Source organism: Centruroides vittatus, unplaced genomic scaffold (genome assembly GCF_030686945.1).
Source record: "Centruroides vittatus isolate TY-2023 unplaced genomic scaffold, ASM3068694v2 contig_449, whole genome shotgun sequence".
NCBI classification, from domain to species: domain Eukaryota; kingdom Metazoa; phylum Arthropoda; class Arachnida; order Scorpiones; family Buthidae; genus Centruroides; species Centruroides vittatus.
Genome location: NW_027122246.1, coordinates 118,346 through 140,668, shown reverse-complemented (window position 1 = coordinate 140,668; position 22,323 = coordinate 118,346). Strand labels below are relative to the sequence as shown.

General features: G+C 37.8%; 1 protein-coding gene across 1 annotated transcript; it reads left to right on the top strand.

Annotated features, from left to right (window-relative positions):
* Window positions 1-18,745: 18,745 nt before the first annotated feature.
* Window positions 18,746-19,795, top strand: LOC136977156 (uncharacterized). The gene has a single exon (XM_067272593.1). It carries the CDS (start codon window positions 18,746-18,748, stop codon window positions 19,793-19,795), a length of 1,050 nt encoding a protein of 349 aa, XP_067128694.1.
* The last annotated feature ends 2,528 nt before the right edge of the window (window positions 19,796-22,323 follow it).

Here is a 22,323-nt window from a genome sequence, read left to right as displayed (position 1 = left end):
CAATTTGCATTAGAGGGAAGTCTTGACCCTTGGTGACTTCATTAACCTTCCTTAGGTCTAGCGTGAAACGGATCTCCCTGTTATTTTTTGGTACAATATGAGCTGGTGAGAATCAGAGTGGTGTAAGTCAACTTTTAGTCAATTTAAGTTTTTTAAATGTTTGTTAGAATCTCTTTAAAAAAATAAAGTTACATGTTTAAACAAAAAAAATTACCTTTTTGTTATCACAAATTATTACTCTTTTTAGTAGTGTAGGCCTTATATACCTGCTGATTACTGAAAAAAAATTAAAAGGATCTAAATGACTTACACCACTATCAATCTAAACACAAATAAGGATTCAATAAAATATATGACTTACATTGTTACTGATTTCACTTTATTAATAAAAAAAATTAACATTTACACTTTGTATCAAGGTCAATAATATCTTAAATATAGCTTTCATTGGAAAATGAGACATTTTTTGATTTACTTGAGTGTTTTTAGTCCACAGTTTCATCTTCTTCATCGCTTAAAGGCTCAAGATACAGTAGAGGCCCAATATCCTCCTCTTCTTCATTGACAGCAGTAACAATGTTTTGAAAAAACCCATGGTAAACTGGGGGAATGAATGGAAGGAGGTCAATCATATCCTTTTTCTTCTTTTCGCTTACTGGTCTTGTTCTTGAGTAGAGTTTTCCCATTGGAATATTTTTCAATTGTACTGGCCTACCCTTTCGTCCTGTTGGGGTGATATCTATGGTGTCAAACTGTACCATGTCTTGAATGGTCTCTTTATACTGGATGCTATAGGATTTAGCCTTTTCATACCTAATCCACTGCATTTGCAGCCAATTTACTGCTGTTTTGCTTTCATTTTTTTTCCTATTTGATATGTTTTGTTCCAATGCGGATGTTGAAAAAAATTCATCATTGCCCATCTCACAAACAATAAATTTCTTTTTTCTCCAGCAGCTGGTCATGATTTGTTTCCAATCATATGGTAGGTAAATAGCCTTTCCCTTTGCAGCTAGTTCTACCGAACCAAAATCTGAATCATTCGGTAAGAAAGAATGACCAGACACTAAAAACTTCTGGTCGATTACTTCGATGTCTGTTTCATTGCTTTGTAAAAATCTCATTAGTGCCAAAGCCATTTTTATGTTTCGGTTTTGACCGGTACAGGTATCACTGTAAATTATGACATGTTTCTTGTCTCGAGCATGTAGTTTTAGATGCTTTATGACACAAGATGAAACTTCTTGAGAGCCTCTGGAGGCGATAGTTTCGTCCCAAAAATAAAATACTCCAGCTTCCGTCTCAAGATTATGAACTCCAAAGTTATAGCAATACATGTTTCGTTTATAATAAGCATCTGAAACAGATAAGACTGGAAATGGCAGTGCTTTTTGTAAATCAACACTACATACATAAATGTCCGGGTTTGTTTTAACGTTCTCCGCATCAGTTTTCATGCATTCCCTTGCGAGTTCAGCTTTCCGTAAATGGAGTTCATGATCAATGTTCAGTTGAGACAATTCATTCCTACTCAATTCAGGATTGCTTATTTTTATTTTGAATGTGTCACATTTTTTGCAAGTGTCTTTTTTTGGTTTGTAAAAGTGAAGATTGAATTTGGTGTTGAAAACATATCTATAGAAATGCTCCTTAACCGGCGATTTCTGATCTTCCTGACACTTTTCCACATACAATAAATACATTTTTCTAATATTTAAACTGTCACAAAGGTACCTTCGATGTTCATTGTTCTTCCTGGTATAGTGACTCTGGTAGGAAGGAAATGACACGATATGTTTGCAGACATAATCTATATCTTCCTCTGGGATTTTCCTTGAAGGACAGCCTTTTATCCCTCTGAGATCTTCTCCAGGTAACTTACCTTCAAAAAGTTTTTTCAAAGCTCTTGTAACACGACCGTCTGACACACAAAATGTACTGAGAAAATACTTTTTGCATACTGCAACTGATATTCCTTGACTCTTTTTTAAAAAATATTTGTTTGCCCCATCTCTTAAAATACCACCCTCTTTACGTGGCCTTCTTTGCTTGATCTCAGTTCTTTGAATTAGCCCGCATATATAAGTATTTTGTTGCTTAAAATCTCCTAGTTTCCAGAAAGACTGAAACATAGATTGTCGCTCTTCGGTTGTTACTTTCTCATGGCAAGCCATTTTACAACTACATGGGATATCTGAAAATGTTTTCTTTGGTGTTATTTGACCATTAACATTCACATACCTCTCACCAGAATTTCTCGGTTTCTTAGCAATGCTTTTCTTATGGCATTCAGGCTTCCTGAGCCTTTTTCTAGTTTTAACTTTAGCTTGTGGACCGATGAAACCATTATTTTCATCTGACTGATTATCTGATTCTGATGTACTAGAAATTAATCTATTTCTTCTTCCTATAAGGTTAAGTCTTTGTTCTAAAGGCGTAAGCCTATTTAAATTGTAGTCAGGATCCATATCCACATCATCGTTTGATTCAGTTGAGTCTGATTCACTAAGTAAATGTAACCTATTATAAGTTTTTTGCATAGACCTACTCATCTTTAAGTTATTTCAATGTCTGTTCAATTAAAAATAATAGTATTTTTATAAAATTCAGTTAATAAACACAGGCCTAACCTCAAAATGTCAACAGAAACACTTTTCTCACATTTCAGTTATAAAATAAGATTGCATCAGTTTTTAAACAACTTACTGTGGCAGAATATCACACATGTTTGTTTGCATAAAACAACAGTATGTATTAATTTCAAATATAACACAAAACCATTCACTATTCACTTAGCAACACAAGCTTGTATGTAAAGAACTTCATCAGATGACTTACACCACTCTCATTCTCAACACATTACCAGTTTAGTGTGAGATGACAATGAAGTGCTGCTCCCAAGTGGCCAATGGGTGAACTATTGACTTACTTCACTCTCAAACTTAACAGAATGGGGCATAACAATATTAAATATTGACTTAACTCATTTTTTTATATTTTTTGACTTACACCACTCTGATTCTCACCAGCTCATATGTATGGGAGAGTTCTATTCAGATTTTGATGGCTCAATTATACAGGCTGTCAAATATTGCTCAATTATTTCCTTTAATTTTGGCAAGTACACATGCGGAATACAGTATTGACGGGAGTAGATAGGGTGATCTGTGCACAGATCTAAATTATGAACGAATTTGGTCGCTCTGCCAACTCTTCTATGTTTTCGCTGAATACATCGGAAAAATCCCTAATGATGTCTTGTATCTCCAATGCTTGATCGTGGGGAGATGCAATAAGTCTAATTGTCTGGTTTGGTTTGACGATTTGGGGCATGTGTTGTTGCGCAGCTTGGCCTGTGTTGCCTTTGTGCCAAAAAACTATTACCAACCAACCAACCAGCACCATTCTCCATAAGGTGTGCTATTTTAGTCAAAATTTCTGGGCAAGCACACAAGAAGTTTATTCCGAGGATACGTTGGTTGCCTACCAAAATTTCGGAGTCGATGCTGATGAATTGAGTTGGAACGACCTTACTACTGAATTTCACTTTAAACAAAAACCCTCTGTTGCCTTTCATGATTCCTTGGATACCCCTTTCACTCTTACGTTGACCACATTGCATTGATGGCCCATGTCCCCCAGAGACTCAATAATTTATTGGTTGATGAGGGACTTCTCAGCCCCGGTATCAATTAACAAGCTTACTGCACTGCCATTAATTTTACCAGAGATAAACGGGAGCTGGTGCTCATTAATTCTTGGTTTGCTAGCCAGTTCAATAGTCAACCTGGCTTTCACAGTGGCTCCCTTCGAGTTTAACTTTAACGGGCAATTAGCACACAAATGATTTTTACTTTTGCAGATAAAACATTTCCTCATTCGATTGGTTTTCACTCTTTGACCACTTACATCCTGTTCTTTAGGTCTTAGAGACAATCTCATGATTGCATTAGATAACTTCGACACAGTCTCTTCCAGACTGGCCAGTCTGTTTGACAACTCCGCCGCATCGGTCAAGACCCTTTCAGGTGGTTTTGTTTTACTAGCGGGGGGCATGACGACCTAACCTACTTGAAGTTCCTTAAAGCCGCATATTTGCTCTATTTTATAGAGCTTCTCCACCAACTCAACTGCATCGTTAAACGACTGAGGCTCCTGTTCCAATAACCTTCATCCTCAGACCGGGGATGAGCCCTTGGATGAATTGACTACAAAGCATTTCACTTCTTAAAGTAGCCATATGGGGATTCGTACAAATCATTTTCTCGAACGCAATACATAAACGAACTCTGTACTCACTGACAGTTTCCTCGCATCTCTGCCTTATACTGATAAAGTTTTTTAGAGTGTCCCCCTCACTTTGCTTAGGTCTGTGGAAGCTGCTTATGAGAGAAGATTCTATTTGATTATAGTCGTTGCCGTATGCTGCACGTAGATCCATCAATAGGTTGAAAGGTTTGCCCTTCAACCTCGATTGCACTACTACTAATCAAGTCCCATTGCTTTATTCTGCAATAGATGAGACTTCCTCCAATATGTCAAAGAATTGCTTGATTGAAATATTATCAGTCTGTGATTTAGAAAACATCGGGATCATTCTTAAATACCCGGTGATGACTGGGGTTGCATTAACCATGTCCTGTTTACCTTGCCGGGTTGCTGTGCTTGTCACAAATCTGTCGCAATTGTTCAAGTCCTACTGTGCTCGCTGTCTCCATTATCACACGTGGTAATCTTGTCGCGGACGCCAATATGTGGGATTGCGAAGATCCTTGGGGTTGAAGATCGCAGGTGTGGGTGATTGATTACCACAAAAAGATGGAGGCGAGCAAAATAGAAAGATCACAATTAAAATTACCTTTATGTACAAAAAAATTATATACACAATCTCAATATCTACACAGAGTTGGCACATTTGTAGCACGTGGCGGCTCACATAAAGACGTGTGATGAGAACACCAAGCGTTGAACAAATTTAAAAAAAAAAATATATATAAATTATTTGCTTTGTGATGTTGTAAACGTTCAACTGATTCGCTTATCAGAATATTATAACTTACTTCACAATTCTTCACTCAGATGGAAACGGATTCTAAAATTAGGATTGTAGAATCACGCACACAAAGACAAAGAAAGGTTGGTTCACTTTAATACACACAGTACTCGTGACACCTTCTTTCCTCGGACACCTGGAACCAGAATGGGACGTTGCCAGCCCCTCACACTTTATATATCGTGCCCATTGCCAACATAGTGCTGCCATAACAATAACGCCCAAAAATAGCAAATATATACATATCTATATATATAATCGAGACGAGTTGATATATAATAATAATCAGCGCAGAGCCCAAACGGTTCGGAGTTTAAAGTTGAAATTTGGTACGCAGTTAGGGTACGTCAGGAGAACGCACACTAAGAAGGGATTTTTCGAAATTCCTCCTCACGGGGGAGAGGGACAGAATTAAGTAACAATGGAAGTATGAAGCAACAATGGAAGTATGAAGTAATAATGGAAGTGTCAACAATGGAAGTGTTAACAATAGAAGTGTTACGTAACAATGGAAATGTTAAGAGCCCAAACGGTTAAGAGTAGAAAGTTGAAATTTGGTACATAGTTATGGTATGTCACAAAAACGTACACTAAGAAGGGATTTTTCGAAATTTTTCCCACGGGGAGAGGGACAGGATTAAGGCTTAACACTTCCATCAACAATGGAAGTGTTAAGTATCAATAGAAGTGTTAAGTAACAATGGAAAACAAGAGAAGGCGACGTGCAAGATTTACGGGCGCTGGAGGAAAAAAAAAAAGTAATATGTTAGAACATATTTGATTTTCAAATTTAAACAGATTAATTCGGGTTTTCTCAACTTTTTTTTTTAGAACATTCGATGAAAATCGAACGATATAATCAGAACACGTCGTGAAAATCGAACAATATTACAATATTCGATTTTCAAATTTGACTTTTTATTAAAAATATTTAGTTAGTTAATGAAATTACTCTTTTTCTTCTGTGACTATAACGTAATAATGTTAATCTTCGCTATCATTACTTTTGCCCGAGCAACGCCGGGCCTATCTGCTAGTAATGGTATAAAATATTTATTAACAGTAATTGATGTATTTAGTAAATATTGTTACGTTGTGCCAGTTGTACTATTTTAATATACCGAGGTATATTATTTTTGTGAGATTGGTATAAAGTGAGGACTTCACAAAGATATTTACAGGAATTTAACACATTTATTTATATATATACACACACCGAGTATCAATTAAATTATATCTTATATCACAAAGGTTAATCATACAATTATTTAATTACAAGATATTGGTCCTTTCGACAATTGGAAGAAAAATTAACGCTCAAAAAAAAAATTGAGTATGTATTCTCACGATAGTTATACGACGTGAACCTCCGTCTTACTGGTGTAGAACGGGTAACTTTTCTCGCTATCGATCCTTCCTGTGTTTTCTTAATATCGTATACCTTCAAATGTCCGAAGCGCCAGTTGAAGGGACGAAATCAAAAAAAAAAATGTCCTTTTTCCTTTCGTACATTCCCTTTTATACCTCCTTCCATCCGGGGAATTTCTCTAACCCGTGACACAGGGTGAACCAATCGGCAGAGCGTATCTGCATGACGCGATACATAGTGAAAACCCGACACGGTTAACGGAATACAAAAAAAAAAATCACAAAGCAATACATAGATCAAACAAAATAGTAGCGTAGCACTACATATCTCCCCCCAAAAGACTTATATCCCAAAATGCAGTTTACGAAAGTCAATTTTCTTCCCCCTCAAGTTATACGGTTTTCTTTTACTCTCTACTTCTCTAAGATCTTCCCCTTTTTCCTCACTTACGTTCTCTGCTTGTTTACCGCTCAGATTACATTTTCCCATACGGAAGTCTACTAATTCCTCTTCTTCCCCTACCTCGACAGGTGATTCCCTTAACCGATTCCTCCTTCTTTTCTTAGGTTTTATATCACTATAACACGGCTTAAGACGGTCAACGTGTACTGTATCAACATCCTTCATATTGCAACCTTCCACGCGGTAGGTCGTAGGGTTCACAATTTTAGTGATACGGAAGGGCCCCACGTAATTTGGTGAAAATTTCTTTCTTTTAACTCCCATTTTCTTAACCCATACCTTCTGACCTTCGCTAAATTTTAACAATTTCCTACTCTTACTCCTAGTTTCTCTACTCTTCCGGTTACTATCAGCTGCCTGATTATGGGCTAGTTTCCTTAACGAATGTAATTTTGTGACAATAAAGGATCTACGTTCATTAATCGGTACTTGAGTGGTTATGCAATCTAATGCAGGGGTGCGCGGATCGATGCCGAATAAGAGGAATGACGGTGACTCCTTAATGGACAGATGATAGGTATTATTGTAGGCAAAACAAGCCGGGGGGATTAAGTCATCCCACTCAGCGCCTTCCTCGCCCGCCGACTTAGCGATCATGTTTATCAAAGATTTATTTGCTCGCTCGCACATGCCGTTTGAGCAAGGTCTATAAGAAGTTGTGATGTTGCGTCTGATTCCTAACCATTTGCAACAATCACTAAACAATGAAGATAAAAAATTTGTCCCCCGATCGGACACTATTATTTCGGGCACACCATATCTACAAATTATCTGATTAAATAGTATGTTGCTAACAGACCAGGCTGTCTGGTCCTTTAAGGGATGGGCCTCCATGAATCGTGTATAGATATCGACGATGACCAATATGAACCGATTTCCCTTTTTTGAAGTGTGGATGGGTCCAATTATATCTAGGGCTATTTTCTGGAATGGGTTTTCTGCCGTCTCATTGGCTTGGAACGGGGCTTTACCGCTATGGATATTATATTTCTGGCATTTTTCACACGATTTGATAACGTCCTCGACCTTAGGCTTGAGTTTCTTAACAAAATAGTTTCTTTCTATATTTTTAATGGTTTTAATCACACCCCAATGCCCAAGGAGTTGGTTCTCGTGAATAGCTTTAATTAATGCTTTATCAATATCCTCCCCCACACACAATTTCTCCACATACCGATCCCGCCCTTTAAAGAATTCTCTCCTATAAAGACAGCCGTTTATGACCCTATAATTAGCTATCCTATCACTTAAATTGGTGTCACCATCGTTTCTTAAGAGATCCCTTTTTATGGGTCCAAAAGTGTCATCACGATCTTGAGATTGACCTATTTCCTCCTTACTTGGAATTCTATTCTGAGGGGTATCTACGTCGAGGTGATTAATATCAACATTTCTAGACAGGAAATCTGCTACGGTATTATCCACACCCTTAATATGTTTGACTTCGATATTGTAATCCATTAGTTCCATCACCCAACGTGTCAAGCGGCGACTCCCGTTATTAATATTATTTAAAAATATCAACGGCTTGTGGTCTGATATTATTATCGTTCTTTGCCCTAAGACAAGGTATTTAAAATGTCTCAAGGCAAGGACAATTGCAAGGCACTCCTTTTCTATGGTGGAATAGTTTAATTCCGCCCCTTGAAATCTTTTACTGTAGTAACCAATTGGGGCTAACTCACCATTATGTTCTTGCTCAAGGACGCCAGCTGCCGCCTTATCGGACGCATCTGTATGCAGATAAAAAGGTTTGCAAAAATCAGGGTGAGCTAAGACAGGTGGGGATGCAATGGCATCCTTTAACCTTTCAAATGAGTCTTGGCAACTGGGGTTCCAAATGAACTTCTTACCCTTCTTTGTCAGATCGATTAAGGGGGCCGCAATATCAGAGAAGGACCGGATGAAATTCCGGAAGAACCCTATTGCACCTAAAAAACTTCTTACTTCCTTGACGTTACTAGGTCGTTTTATCTGTCTTATAGAGTCCACGTTTCTGGGGTCAGGCCTTATACCCTTGCTATTTAATATGTGTCCCAAATAATTAACCTCCTCAGCCAAGATCTGACATTTTTTGGAGTTCACCTTAAGACCTTCATTTATTAAGGTTTCTATTACTTGTTCGAGAAGTTCCAGGTGCTCATCCAACGTTTTGGAGAATAACACTATGTCATCCTGGAAAACGAAACAGCTACTTCCAACAAATCTAGCGAGAACCTTAGTCATAACGAATTGGAAGTATCGGCCACTATTCTTCCCGCCTTGTGGCATTCTACAAAGCTGATACTTCCCCCATGGCGTAGTAAACGAGAAAATATGCCTGACTTTAGGATCTAACGGGATTTGGAAGTACCCCGCCTTTAAATCCAATACAGAGAAAAATTGGTTGCCTTCTAACTGAGAGAAAATATCGTCAATCCGGGCCATTGGAAATAATTGCGGTTCGGTAATTTCGTTTATTTTGCGGAGATCGAGGGTGACCCGGATTTCCCCAGAGTCCTTGGGGACAACATGGATGGGGGAGTTCCAACTAGAGGTACTTTCTTCACATATGCCTGCTTCTAATAATTCACCGACCTTCTTCTTGAGGGCCGGTAAATAGTTATACGGAATCCGATATTGCTTGATGTTGATGGGACGATCGGACTCTAACTTAACGGAATGCACATAATTGATTGATCCAGCAATATCGGTAAGTTCATTCGCGACGGCATTCGGGTACTTGTTTAACACTTCCATCACCCTATCTCTTATCTGCTTATCAATATGTTCAAGCTCCCACATACACTTGCTTGGATCAGCCTCATTATTTATGTTTATACAGAAGTCCTTATTTCCCTCTCCATGTTCTGGCTTGATCACTGGACCTAACTCAACCAATACTTCCGGATATTTACTAATAATGTCCATCCCAAAAATAAAATCATAACAAACACCTCCTGGAAATTTGACACTAGGGATCCTTATTTCTATTTCACTCTCATTACTAAATCTACACCTAGCAAGTAAGGCTTCCTCACTATTGATAATAGTCCCAGACATCCCTTTAATACAAGTATCATTATTGATAATCCAATTCTCATTCTTTAACCTCACCCAGTCCATAAGCTCATCCTTTACAACAGTTCTCTCAGCACCCGTGTCCACAAGCCCGTTAACCTTCCGACCTAATAAGTTACCAACAATGATCGGTAACCCGCGTTCAGTCAGGTATATGCACCTGGTCAGTTCTATACTAGCAAGTCGGTCATTTGCCTGACCATCCAAATGACCGTTGATTAGTTTAAATTATGTCGCCTACATTGTCTAGACAAATGCCCTTTCTTGCCACACGAGTAACATCTACGAGGTTCGTACTCTTTCCTGGGGCCTTTGCCCTCCTTAATACACTCCATCATCGACGACAAGGATTCCCCTAACTGCTTAATCTGTACTTCCAGATCCGCTACCCTATTACTCAGTTTACGTTTATCATCATCTGGTTCTCTCTCCTGCTCTATACTAGTACATACTTCATTAATGCTACCTCGTTTCCCACAAGCGGCCTTAATATCCTCCTCGCTTTCAGCTTTTATTATAGCTTCATCTAGGGTTTTCGGTCTTCCTTGCATCACAGGTTTACGTATTTCAGGTATCAACCCTTTCATGAAGCATTCCTTCACTGTATTGTCTCTTAGCATAGCTAAGTTGGGGTTCCTTGTTACTGCGCGAGAGAACAAGGATTTTATACGAATACTATATTCACAAACGCGCTCTCCCCTTTTCTGAGAGATCTTAAGTACTAAGTCAAAGGGGTCTTTTTCCCTCTCCTTATGACCGAAACATTTTTCTAAGGCTTCCTTAATTTCCTTATAGGTCTCTGCCCCCTGTTCCCTCAGGTTGAAAAATATGGACAATGGCTCACCTTTCAGTCTTGCTTGAATGACTGTGATTCTTACTTTTTCGTCCCAATTAGCCAACGCAGCCACATTCTCCACAGTTTGAAAAAACCGATATATGTCCAGTACGTCACCTGGTGAGTTAGAGAAGCAAGGGATCATCCCCATAAATCCTGTTACTATTGGCACATTACACATCTCTGTTATACTCGATGACTGCACCTCACTAGAGACTTGGTCCTTCATCTTACAACCAGACTTAAGTTTCGCAATGTACAATAACTTAATCTAACTTAGTCCTCTTACAACACACAATTCCCTTTTTACACCAATCCTGTCGCGGACGCCAATGTACTATTTTAATATACCGAGGTATATTATTTTTGTGAGATTGGTATAAAATGAGGACTTCACAAAGATATTTACAGGAATTTAACACATTTATTTATATATATATATATATATACACACCGAGTATCAATTAAATTATATCTTATATCACAAAGGTTAATCATACGATTATTTAATTACAAGATATCGGTCCTTCCGACAATTGGAAGAAAAATTAACGCTCAAAAAAAAATTGAGTATGTATTCTCACGATAGTTATACGACGTGAACCTCCGTCTTCCTGGTGTAGAACGGGTAACTTTTCTCGCTATCGATCCTTCCTTTGTCTTCTTAATATCGTATACCTCCAAATGTCCGAAGCGCCAGTTGAAGGGACGAAATCAAAAAAATGTCCTTTTTCCTTTCGTACATTCCCTTTTATACCTCCTTCCATCCGGGGAATTTCTCTAACCCGTGACACAGGGTGAACCAATCGGCAGAGCGTATCTGCATGACGCGATACATAGTGAAAACCCGACACGGTTAACGGAATACAAAAAAAAAATCACAAAGCAATACATAGATCAAACAAAATAGTAGCGTAGCACTACACAGTAAAGGATAAAAAACCTAAGTCTGTTGCTGAAGCGTTTCAAATTATTTTTAAACGAAATATTCCCAAAAATATACAAACTGATAAACGAACCAAATTTTATAATAGATTAGTAAAAAATTTGTTTAAAAAATATATAATTAATCACTATTCGACTCATTCGGATACTAAGTAGTGAGTAGTGGTGGAAGTGGTGAAGCAATGGTGGGTACTCTGGATTTATCTGGTTACAGGTTTTCAGACGAAGAAACACTTGACGGAGTTTGGGAAAGATTATTATCCTGCAGCTCAAAATTTACATTTTTAGGTAAATGAAGTTACCTTCGATTTCAGAAATATATAAGCACCAATTGCGGGAACTGGATTTCGAAAACTGAGTAGCCCTCTAGCGACGAAAAAGACGAAAATGTCGACACGTAGAAAAATAGCTTCGATAATTAGATTTTTTGGGATAATTAGCAGTTATTTTGGAAGTAAGAAATTATCGTACGAAATTATTATTTATTTTTGAAATTGCCATTTTTATTTTTTTTTCAGGGAAACGGTTTTGCCTTCTCGCGCCATCAGAGGGAGCCAAAATAGCGCGCAACATGGCGGCCGTGTGGAGGTGGGTCAAGATCCCCTCGATAGTTTTGTCGACGGTCTGTCTGGCGGTGTTGTTGATGCTCCTCCGATCCAATGGTGAGTTGACCCATTCCTCTTTCTGAAAAATTCTTTTTCGTCCATCATTCGTCCTGCAATTTTTCCCACCTCTGTTCGTTTGTCCCCGGAACTTCTCTGGCATTCTTGGGTTTCACGTTCTCAATCACACATGGCCTTCGAGTCCATCTGGCCGAATTAGGGCTGTTTCACACTTTGACCGACTGGACCGATTGGTCTGACTCCAAGTCGTGTTGCCATGGCAACAGCAGTTGGCCGACCGACAAGTCGTTCCAGTTGGACAGATTTGAAAAGTTAAATATTTGTAGTCGGGTCGGAGCACTCGGTGAGCTACAGCCAATGAGAGCTTTGAAGCTATAACCAATCAGAGTTTAGATTTATCTGAAGTTAGAAAATGGCGGAAGGTACAGTTTTCTCGGAAGCTTTAATAAACGTAGTCAGAAAATATCCGTGGCTTTATGATATTCGGCAAGCCGATTATAAAGGCAACATTAAAAAAAAATAATTTTTGGACGGAGATTTTCAAGAAACTAAACGTTGAAGGCGTGATTGACTGTAAAATATTCCAATAGATATTGTTGCCAAAGATATGGCCTGACGATAAATTGTAACATATTCAGAACTACAATTTCTGGATACAAATGAAATATGTTTTAAAACAATTCGAAATTCACGATCTTTTTTTATAACGGCCATGTTTTCTGTTTAAATTGAAAAACTATGATTGGCTAGTATACAGTAAATAAAAAAAAGTAATATTTTACAATTATAAGTACATCGCGCATACAGAAATAGATAAAATAACACAAAAATGACAACAATCGGAACATAGACAAGAGAATAAACAATAAAATAAGGTAATTCGACAATATACAAGAACGACACACAATGTATACTAATTCCTGCCTAAATACAAAGGTTCAAAAAGTGAGTACTTATTTAATACCGGTATTCAGACTTGAAGATTTGTTATCTTAAGTTTATTTAATAAGTATTTTTGCTGCAAATAAAAGTATTTCATAGCAGAAAAACACACATTAATTTGTTAAAATTGCTTCTCACCTATTACACAATTTATCTGGATTTTCTGAAAACAAAGTTTGCTAACTATTACAAAATTTAATTAATTTTTTAAGAGTCAGCTGTGTTTAAAATGTGATGATATGCATTTCTTTTTAAAATATATTTTATGAAACTGTCTTTTACGCAAAACTATAAACTTTTTTACATGCTTGTATGTACAGACACACAGATGTGTACATATATACAGAACATACAAGTCGTACAACAGAGAGAACCGTGGTCTGAATTTCGAGCTAATCAAGAATGAAAGTTGGGAAAGATCACAAATTTAAACATGGAATTTGTGTAAAATTGTAGACGAATCAAGACTTTATGGTGATTTTTTAAAATTCATAAAACTCGGTATTTGTAAAGCACTGCTTTAAATTTTGCTAAATGCAGATTAATTATACTTTTGTCGAGAGTGTGTTAAATTTTTTAATATTATTATTAACTCAATAAAAAGTAAAACGTAAAAGACAGGCAAATATCTAGGGACAAACAAACACAAAGTAAATACAGTAATACTACGTTCGTGACTTGCTTTGATTATGATTTACTTACAATCTGGATTGTAACTGTTGCCAGATGAACGTCGAGCTGTTCGCATAGGCAATTTGCTTGAAAAGAACCCAGCTATTACACGTGATGATAAAACTGATGTAATTACGCCAGAATTCGCAAACACCAACAAACAAAACGGTAGGTTTGGTTGTAAATAAATACTGTTTCTTGCCATATATCCAATTAATAGACATGTTTCATCATGTCTTTAGATGTCTTTTTTATTTCTCGGTTGATAGCCTGACACGTGTTTTAGAACCATCTTGTATTTTTCTGTGAGTGTGGGATTGTGAGAACTCTCTTATGACCGAATCTACTTTCAAGAAATTTCTTGAGTCGATTGAAATTGAACCTTGTTTCAGTTGAGATTGAAACAGTCGAGAGAAATTACAATCTAGATTGAAATAATCAGTGCAAATGGAATATAACAAACTAAGATGACTAAGGTGCGGCCTTACCATAAAAGCAGTTATTAAAAAAACTATGTTATAACCATAAGCGAGAGAGTAAAGCCCGTTAAATGTGAAGGCTAAAATATTCTATATTCGCATTAACTGTTTTTATTAGTTGTCGGGACGCTAGGAGTAACAGCACTGTGTTCTATTGTCACAGGTACATACTTCATACACAATGAAAGTGCAGTGAAAGCAAGATAAAGAAATTTTTGTAGATCTAACTGTTATTCAGAGGTTGATATGAACAAACGAACGACAGAATGAATTGTAATTTACAATGAAGCTGTTGGTGTGTTGATAAACGTGGCTTCATTCTAGTGATGTTATGACGTAGACCAGGGGTTCTCAAAGTGGGTGATATTGCCCCCTGTGGGCAGTGAGTAAGTCTAGGGGGCGCTGGAGGCAGGGCACTGAATGGTGACCAAAGGCAAAACTTGGGGTCACTGATGGGTGAGGGGGCGTTGGGTATAACTTTATGGAACAAAGGGGGCGGTGGATCGAAAAAGTTTGAGAACCTCTGATGTAGACAAATACTAAAGTGATTATAGAGACAAATCAAATTTATGGTCGTGTTTTTGGATTGTTAATAACTTTAGCAAGTAACACAAAGCAATATATGTTCTCAAAGTACTTCATCGGTTGCCTCGGAAAAGAAAAATGTAAATAAATCAAATGATGATGATATAAGTCTTCAAATTACTTCATTGGATTGTAAGACCAATTAATACAAAATGATTGAATTGGTATCAAACATTTGTTTTTAATTTGTTATTTTATTTTTACGCTTATAACTGGGCTATTTTAGCATCATTTCTGTAAAAAAAAAATTTTTTTCGGTGTTTGTGATATGACATCATGACATTATATTTTGACTAAATTATTTACTAGTGTAGTTAAAGTGAATTGAATTTTAATCTATGCACTTTTATCATAAACTTAATTTTTGTTTTTGATAATTAACATAAGCATGCCAAATCTTACACTGATTAACATTTATTAAATAAGAGTCGTGTTATAATTAAAATTTACGAAATTTTTTACGTACCTTTTTGACCATTGAGCATTTTATTTTCGACTTTTGAAACACGAAAATATGGGTGCGTTTACTTTTGAGTTAGCAGTGCTAATTCTGAACATCGGAAGTGACGTCTTTAGCATGTGTATTCGTGCTTGCTTGTCCAGTTCGAAAGTATACGCATACACTAACAAGAAATATGGCGGTTTCCAGCATCGATAATATTGTCAAAGCTGCTATTTTAAACGTTACATTACAGTTAGAATTACTTGATTCCAAATCGGACAACGATAATCTTATGAATATGAATGTGGAAAAAATGAAAGAAGACAAAAGAAATGCAAGATCCATAAAAAAAGATAGAAACCTTTGTTGAAGAGATGGTCCTTTTTTATAACCCAACTGATTTTAAACAACATTTTAGACCTACAAAAAAATGTTTTGAAGGTCTCCTTACAAAAACAAGTCTAATTTTAGACACAAAGGGAATTACTGACCCTGGAAGACGACTTGTGTCTCCTCAAAAGCAGCTTTTATGCTGCTTATGGACATTGGCAAATCAAGAATCATTTAGGTTGGTTTATAATATATGACATCAGATATAGTATATAAGAGATTATCACATTATATATATATCATATATATAATGATTGATTTACCCAGTGAACAGATGCAACGGTGTTCCATGACGCAGCGCAGCGCGCGCTGACCAAGGTCACTTGATCGACCTCAAGGCCACTTGAGGTCGATCAAGTGGCCTCAAATGTACTCACGAGTAACAATACTGATGATAAAAAATAAGATGCGCTTTACGCAGGTAGGTTTAGTCTACTGATTTTAAGACCTAACCGTCTTAAAAATGAGTCGATTGAACCAGTGGCGTAGTGTGGGTGTCAGCTGCCCGGAGCAGAGGAAAATTTCACCCTCTTAAATAAAATATGGGGAATCCCTACAACTCAGTACAGACGGTGTTGTCAGTCGCTACGATGAGCAAGATGTCATTATCATACATTAATTTAAAGAAAGGGGATCCCCCAGTTTCGTCACAGAATAAGTAATGAAAAATTCCGTGCTCATTTCAATCGGTTCGAATTGTAGGTGTGACAAAAAATATGAAATGAAATGGTTCAAAATTTTTCAATTCTTACAGTTATTTATTGTGAAAAAAATGCTGCCCGGAGTGGGTAGTTCCTGCTGCTCTCACTGCACTACGCCACTGGATTGAACTCCATAAACAAAATATTCGTTTGTAGCGCTTTTGCGTTGCAAAGCGTCATTGCCGTGCTTTGCGACACGGCACGCTACAGACAAATATTTTGTTCACATTTTGCATCTGTTCACATTCTCTTCCAAACTGATTTTTCTATATTGTTATACAATACAGTAATTTCTAAATGAATAGCATTTAAATTTATTAATTACCTGATATAAGACGACGTAAGTCATAAGACATATAAGTACAATGGTATAACTTAGTTTAAAATAAAAAAAGAATTGATATTAAATACAATGTATGTTTGTTCCTTTTTTCTAGAGGCATTGGCGATCGGTCTAATGTGTCTCGACGTACAGCATGGAACATTTTAAATAAGATTATTGATTCTCTTTTAATATTAAATGAAAATGAAAAAATAATCTTTTGGCCATCGAAGCGTGATGCTGAAAAATCAATGGAATTGTTTTATATCCAGTCTGGTTTTCCAGGAATTATAGGCTATATTGATGGAAAGCATATGGCTATTAAAGCACCATCTGAAGAAGAAGCAGCTTATTTCAATAGAAATAAATATTACTCTATCATTCTACAAGCAGTTTGTAATGAAAAAATGGCATTTTTGGACTGCTATGTAGGTGAAGCAGAGTCAGTACACGATGCCTGCGTCTTCCGACGATCAGCATTGCATGAAAGAGTAGACATCAGAGATGGATTTTTCAGCTGTGGCCATATTTTGGGTGATAGTGCGTACCCATTATCTGAACATTTGCTTACACCATATCAAGATAACGGGAATCTCAACAGTGTGCGAAAGCTGTATAATAATAAATTAGCAAAGTGTAGAAACATAATTGAGCGTGCTTTTGCACATCTTGTTGGACGATTAGAATTTTTAGACGTGTCGAATAGATTTGATTGTAAAAACAATTATTGGTGCATGCATTCTTCGCAATATTTGTATACAAACTTGCGACATAATAGAAGTAGATGATGATTTTGATGACCAAGAAAGTGAAGAAACTGCAATGCATCCACCTGTACGAAAAGCTACAACAAAGCATGATGACATTGCAAATGGAATATTTGTAAGATCTTAAAAACTAAAGAAGAATTCAAGTGGAATTCAAAATTACATTTAAAAAATTTTTGGACCCTTCATCTATTTTGGGTTAAGATTTTAAAAAGTTGAGAATATTTAGATAAGTGTTCACTCTTCTAAATATTTTACTGACCAAATACAATTGTGAGAATCGGGGGTTAAGCGACGAGGTCTAATTTGTTATCCAACAACGGGGAGATGAGTCTTGCTCACGTGGTCAGTGGATGGCAGTTTAGGAGGGCAAAAATCGAGTGGGAGGTCGTAGATATGGGTTCCTGTCTGTGGAGAGGGGACCTCCCAGAGATGGTTTAGTAACCCTTCTTTACCATCCCTGGGATCTGAACGCCCACCCATATGTTTGCCGTGCGTGGTGTCCCGTATGCCGGAAAGGGGGATCCTGGTAGTTGAGGGGCAACATAACGTCCCCAACACACTGCTTTGGCCCTTGCTTCGGATAAACGGGAGGCTCAAATCAGGCTCCGTTTGAGTCAATCGGCTGGTCGTTGAGTCATTGTTGACATCGGCTTGGAGTCAACCGATCGATGCAGAGTGGGCGGACACGTCAGACAAGATTTGCTCTTCCTCACTGCATTGTAAGGGTATAGCTTCTGGGAAACCCTGGTGTGACGGTCTATGGGAGTCTCTCATGTGACGGCATCCCCTTGTTGGACCCCATGGTGGGTGGGGTCACTAGGAGCTGAATAGTTATTATTATTAAACATAAATTCAATAAAACTAAAAACTACAAGCACTGATGCATCACGACCAAAGGAGGTCAGTTCCTCCAACCAACCAACTTATCTCATAGTACATAGTACAACTGAAAAACCCATGTTTAAATGTTCCCCTTTCCTAATTCAAAAGTTGTTTCAATCAACTATTGGACATTTAAAGAAAATACAAAAATTGAGGTCAGGGGACTTACTGATAGAAGCAGCCTCCTCTCAACAGTCAGCAAAGCTGTTGAAAATGACATCTCTAGGAGACATAACAGTCACCATCACACCACACACAAGTTTGAACTCATCACGTGGTGTGATATCTGAGGTCGATCTGATGTCTGAAGATGAAGCAGACATCCAGATCGGTCTTGCAGATCAAGGTGTCACTGCCATTCGACGCATCTCCATTCGTTGTGATGGCAAGCTGATACCGACTAAACATCTGATTCTCACTTTTGGAAAGCCAACATTGCCATCATTCGTTACTGCGGGATATCTTCGATGCCCAGTTCGACCATACGTTCCAAATCCGCTGCGTTGTTTCAAATGCCAGCGATTTGGACATTCCCAGACCTCCTGCCGAGGCAAAAGCTTATGTGCACAGTGTGGAACTGAAGGCCACAACAGTACTGAATGTAAAAGTACTCCACACTGTGTGAACTGCCAGCATGCCCATCCTGCCTATTCTCGGAAATGCCCTGCATGGCAAAGAGAAAAAGAAATTCAACGCCTAAAAACAGTTAACAACATACCTTACCCAGAGGCTCGGCGCATGGTCACTCAAAGTGCATCATTACAACAAAAGACATTTGCTTCTGTTTTGAAGTCCACAAAGACATGTGCGGTTCAGACAGAAATTTTCGTTTCACCAAATGAATCTTTCACTCGCCATGCTAGATGCTTGTTAACTCAATCTACAGATACAGAAGTAAAGGAGAATATAAAGAAAAAAACACCCCTACCTAAAGCAGGGATAGTAACCAGAAATGTGGGTTCTAAAAAAGCTAATAAGAACCCACTGAACAAACAAAAATTAAAATCAGCCCTCTCTAAATCTAAAAGATCAGAGACTCAGTCTATGAGTGAGTTCTCTGACTTCTCAGATGAGGAGACTAATAAGGTGGTTACACCACCAAACTCGCCTCCAAAAGGCAAATCGACTGTAAAACTAAAGAGGGATACTTTTATAAAGAATGCTGCTCTCAACCACATAATGGATTATAAAATAATTCAATGGAACTGTCGTGGTTTCCGCAACAACCTCTCTGACATTAAACACCTGACATCAGCTATCTGAATCAACTATTGGACCCTTCATCCATTTTGTTGTAAGATTTTAAAAAGTTGAGAATATTTAGATAAGTGTTCTCTTCTAAATATTTTACTGACCAAATACAATTGTGAGAATCGGGGGTTAAGCGACGAGGTCTAATTCATTATCCAACAACGGGGAGATGAGTCCTGCTCAGGTGGTCAGTGGATGGCAGTTTAGGAGGGCAAAAATCGAGTGGGAGGTTGTGGATATGGGTTACTGTCTGTGGTGAGGGGACCTCCCAGAGATGGTTTAGTAACCCTTTTTTATCATTCCTGGGATCTGAACGCCCACCCCTTCTCTCTGCGTGGCACTTCAGGAAACACATTTGAAATCGGGAGAAAGAATTTCTGTAAAAGGATTCGATCTCTACCGTAAGGATGATGACAGCCACAATCGCGCCAGTGGAGGTGTGGCTGTACTGGTATCAAATGGCATCCCGTCCTTACCAGTACAAATAATAACAGAGCTGCAAGCTGTGGCAGTCAGAATTTCAATTGGCGTTACTGTCACAGTTTGTTTCATATACTTGCCACCAGATGTCAGAGTGAATGAGGACGAATTGGATGCCTTGGTTGAACAGCTGCCAACTCCATTCCTTTTACTTGATTTTAATGGTCACAATCCAATGTGGGGCAGTCACGACATCAATCGTCGTGACAGGGCCATTGAGAGATTTATAGGCAATCACCAACTGTATATATTTAATACCGGAGAAGTGACATACTTTCACGCCCCAACAAGAACATTTACTGCCATTGATTTGACATTAGCTAGTCCAAATCTGTTTTCAGCGTTTACATGGGAGGTTGGATCTAATCTACTTTCCAGTGACCACTTTCCAATATTTTTAAAATATAGAGGCAGAGAAAGCTGTGAAACAGCATGTCTACCACGCTGGAAATTTGAAACGGCAGATTGGCCTGCATTTTCCTCTTTGGCTTACATCACTGAGGAAATGGTCAATACTGCTGATATCAATGATGCAGTAGAAGTTGTTACTTCCAGTAGTATTTAGGCAGCCGAAAAAACAATGGGGAAAACGTCAACCAGATATCCAAAACATCCGAAACCATGGTGGGATCAGAATTGTGAGGCAGCATTTAAAAAGCAAAAGAAAGCATGGGGGATTTTCAGAAGATACCCCACTGCTGAGAATTTGATAGCTTTTAAAAAAGCAAAGGCAAATGCCAGAAAAATAAGAAGGCTAAGCCAAAGGGATTCTTGGAGGAAGTATGTATTTAGCATAACATGTTCCACCAGCTCAAAAGCGGTCTGGGATAAAATCCATAAAATTAACGGGAAATATGCTTCTCACTCTCTGTCCATGCTGGAAAATAATGGCACAATAATCAGTGACATAAAAGGTATTGCTGATTTGCTGGGTGAAACATTTTTGTCTTCATCCAGCAATAATATGTATACAAAGGATTTTTAGGCTTATAAAGTCCAAACTGGAAAACAATATCTAAACTTTTACTCCCCATCTAATGAGGAATATAATGTGCCATTCAGCAGAATAGAACTATGTACAGCATTCTCTCGCTCGGGGAATACTGCTGTAGGCTTGGATAAAATCCACTACAGCATGATTAAAAATCTGTCAGACAATTCCCTTAGTAACCTGAATCTGTTTAACAGAATATGGACAGAATTTATTTTTCCTGACTCATGGAGGCTATTAATTATTATTCACATTTCCAAGCCAGGTAAAGACTGCAAGAATCCCTCTAATTACAGTCCAATTTCTCTGACTAGTTGTCTCTGCAAACTTTTCGAGAGAATGATAAACAGACGCCTGATGTTCCTCCTAGAGGAAAAGAACTACTTTTCACCACATCAGAGTGTATTTCGTAGGAACAGAAGTACCACAGACAATTTAGTAAACCTTGAAACATTAATACACGAAGCGTTTGTTAGACGACAGTGTTTTTCGATATAGAGAAGGCCTATGATCGCTGCTGGCGATACGGTATACTTTGTGATATGCATGAATTTGGACTGCGGGGTAATTTGCCAATTTTTATAAAAAACTTTTTACAGAATCGAAGAATTCAAGTCAGGATGGGCAACACTTCGTCTAGGTTTTTCACACAAGAAGAAGGTGTCCCTTAAGGTTCTATTTTGAGTGTAACTCTATTCATAATAAAAATTAATAGCATAGCTAAGTGTCTTCTTCTCAGTGTGAAACACTCTCTGTATGTGGATGACTTTCAGATTTCTTGCCAGTCTACTAACATGGATTTCATCGAGAGACAATTGCAAACCTCTCTAAATCGCATCGACAATTGGTCCAAGACCAATGGCTTCTGTTTTAACATAGAGAAGAACTCGTGTATCCATTTTTGCTGAAGGCGTGGTTTGCACCTGGATCGGGAAATTCACTTAAATGGGGTTAAAATACCAATGGTCAACGAGGCTAAGTTTTTTGGCGTTGTGTTCGACCATAAATTGACGTTCCTTCCACACTTGCGTAATTTGAAGAGTAGATGTTTAAAAGCTCTGAACCTTTA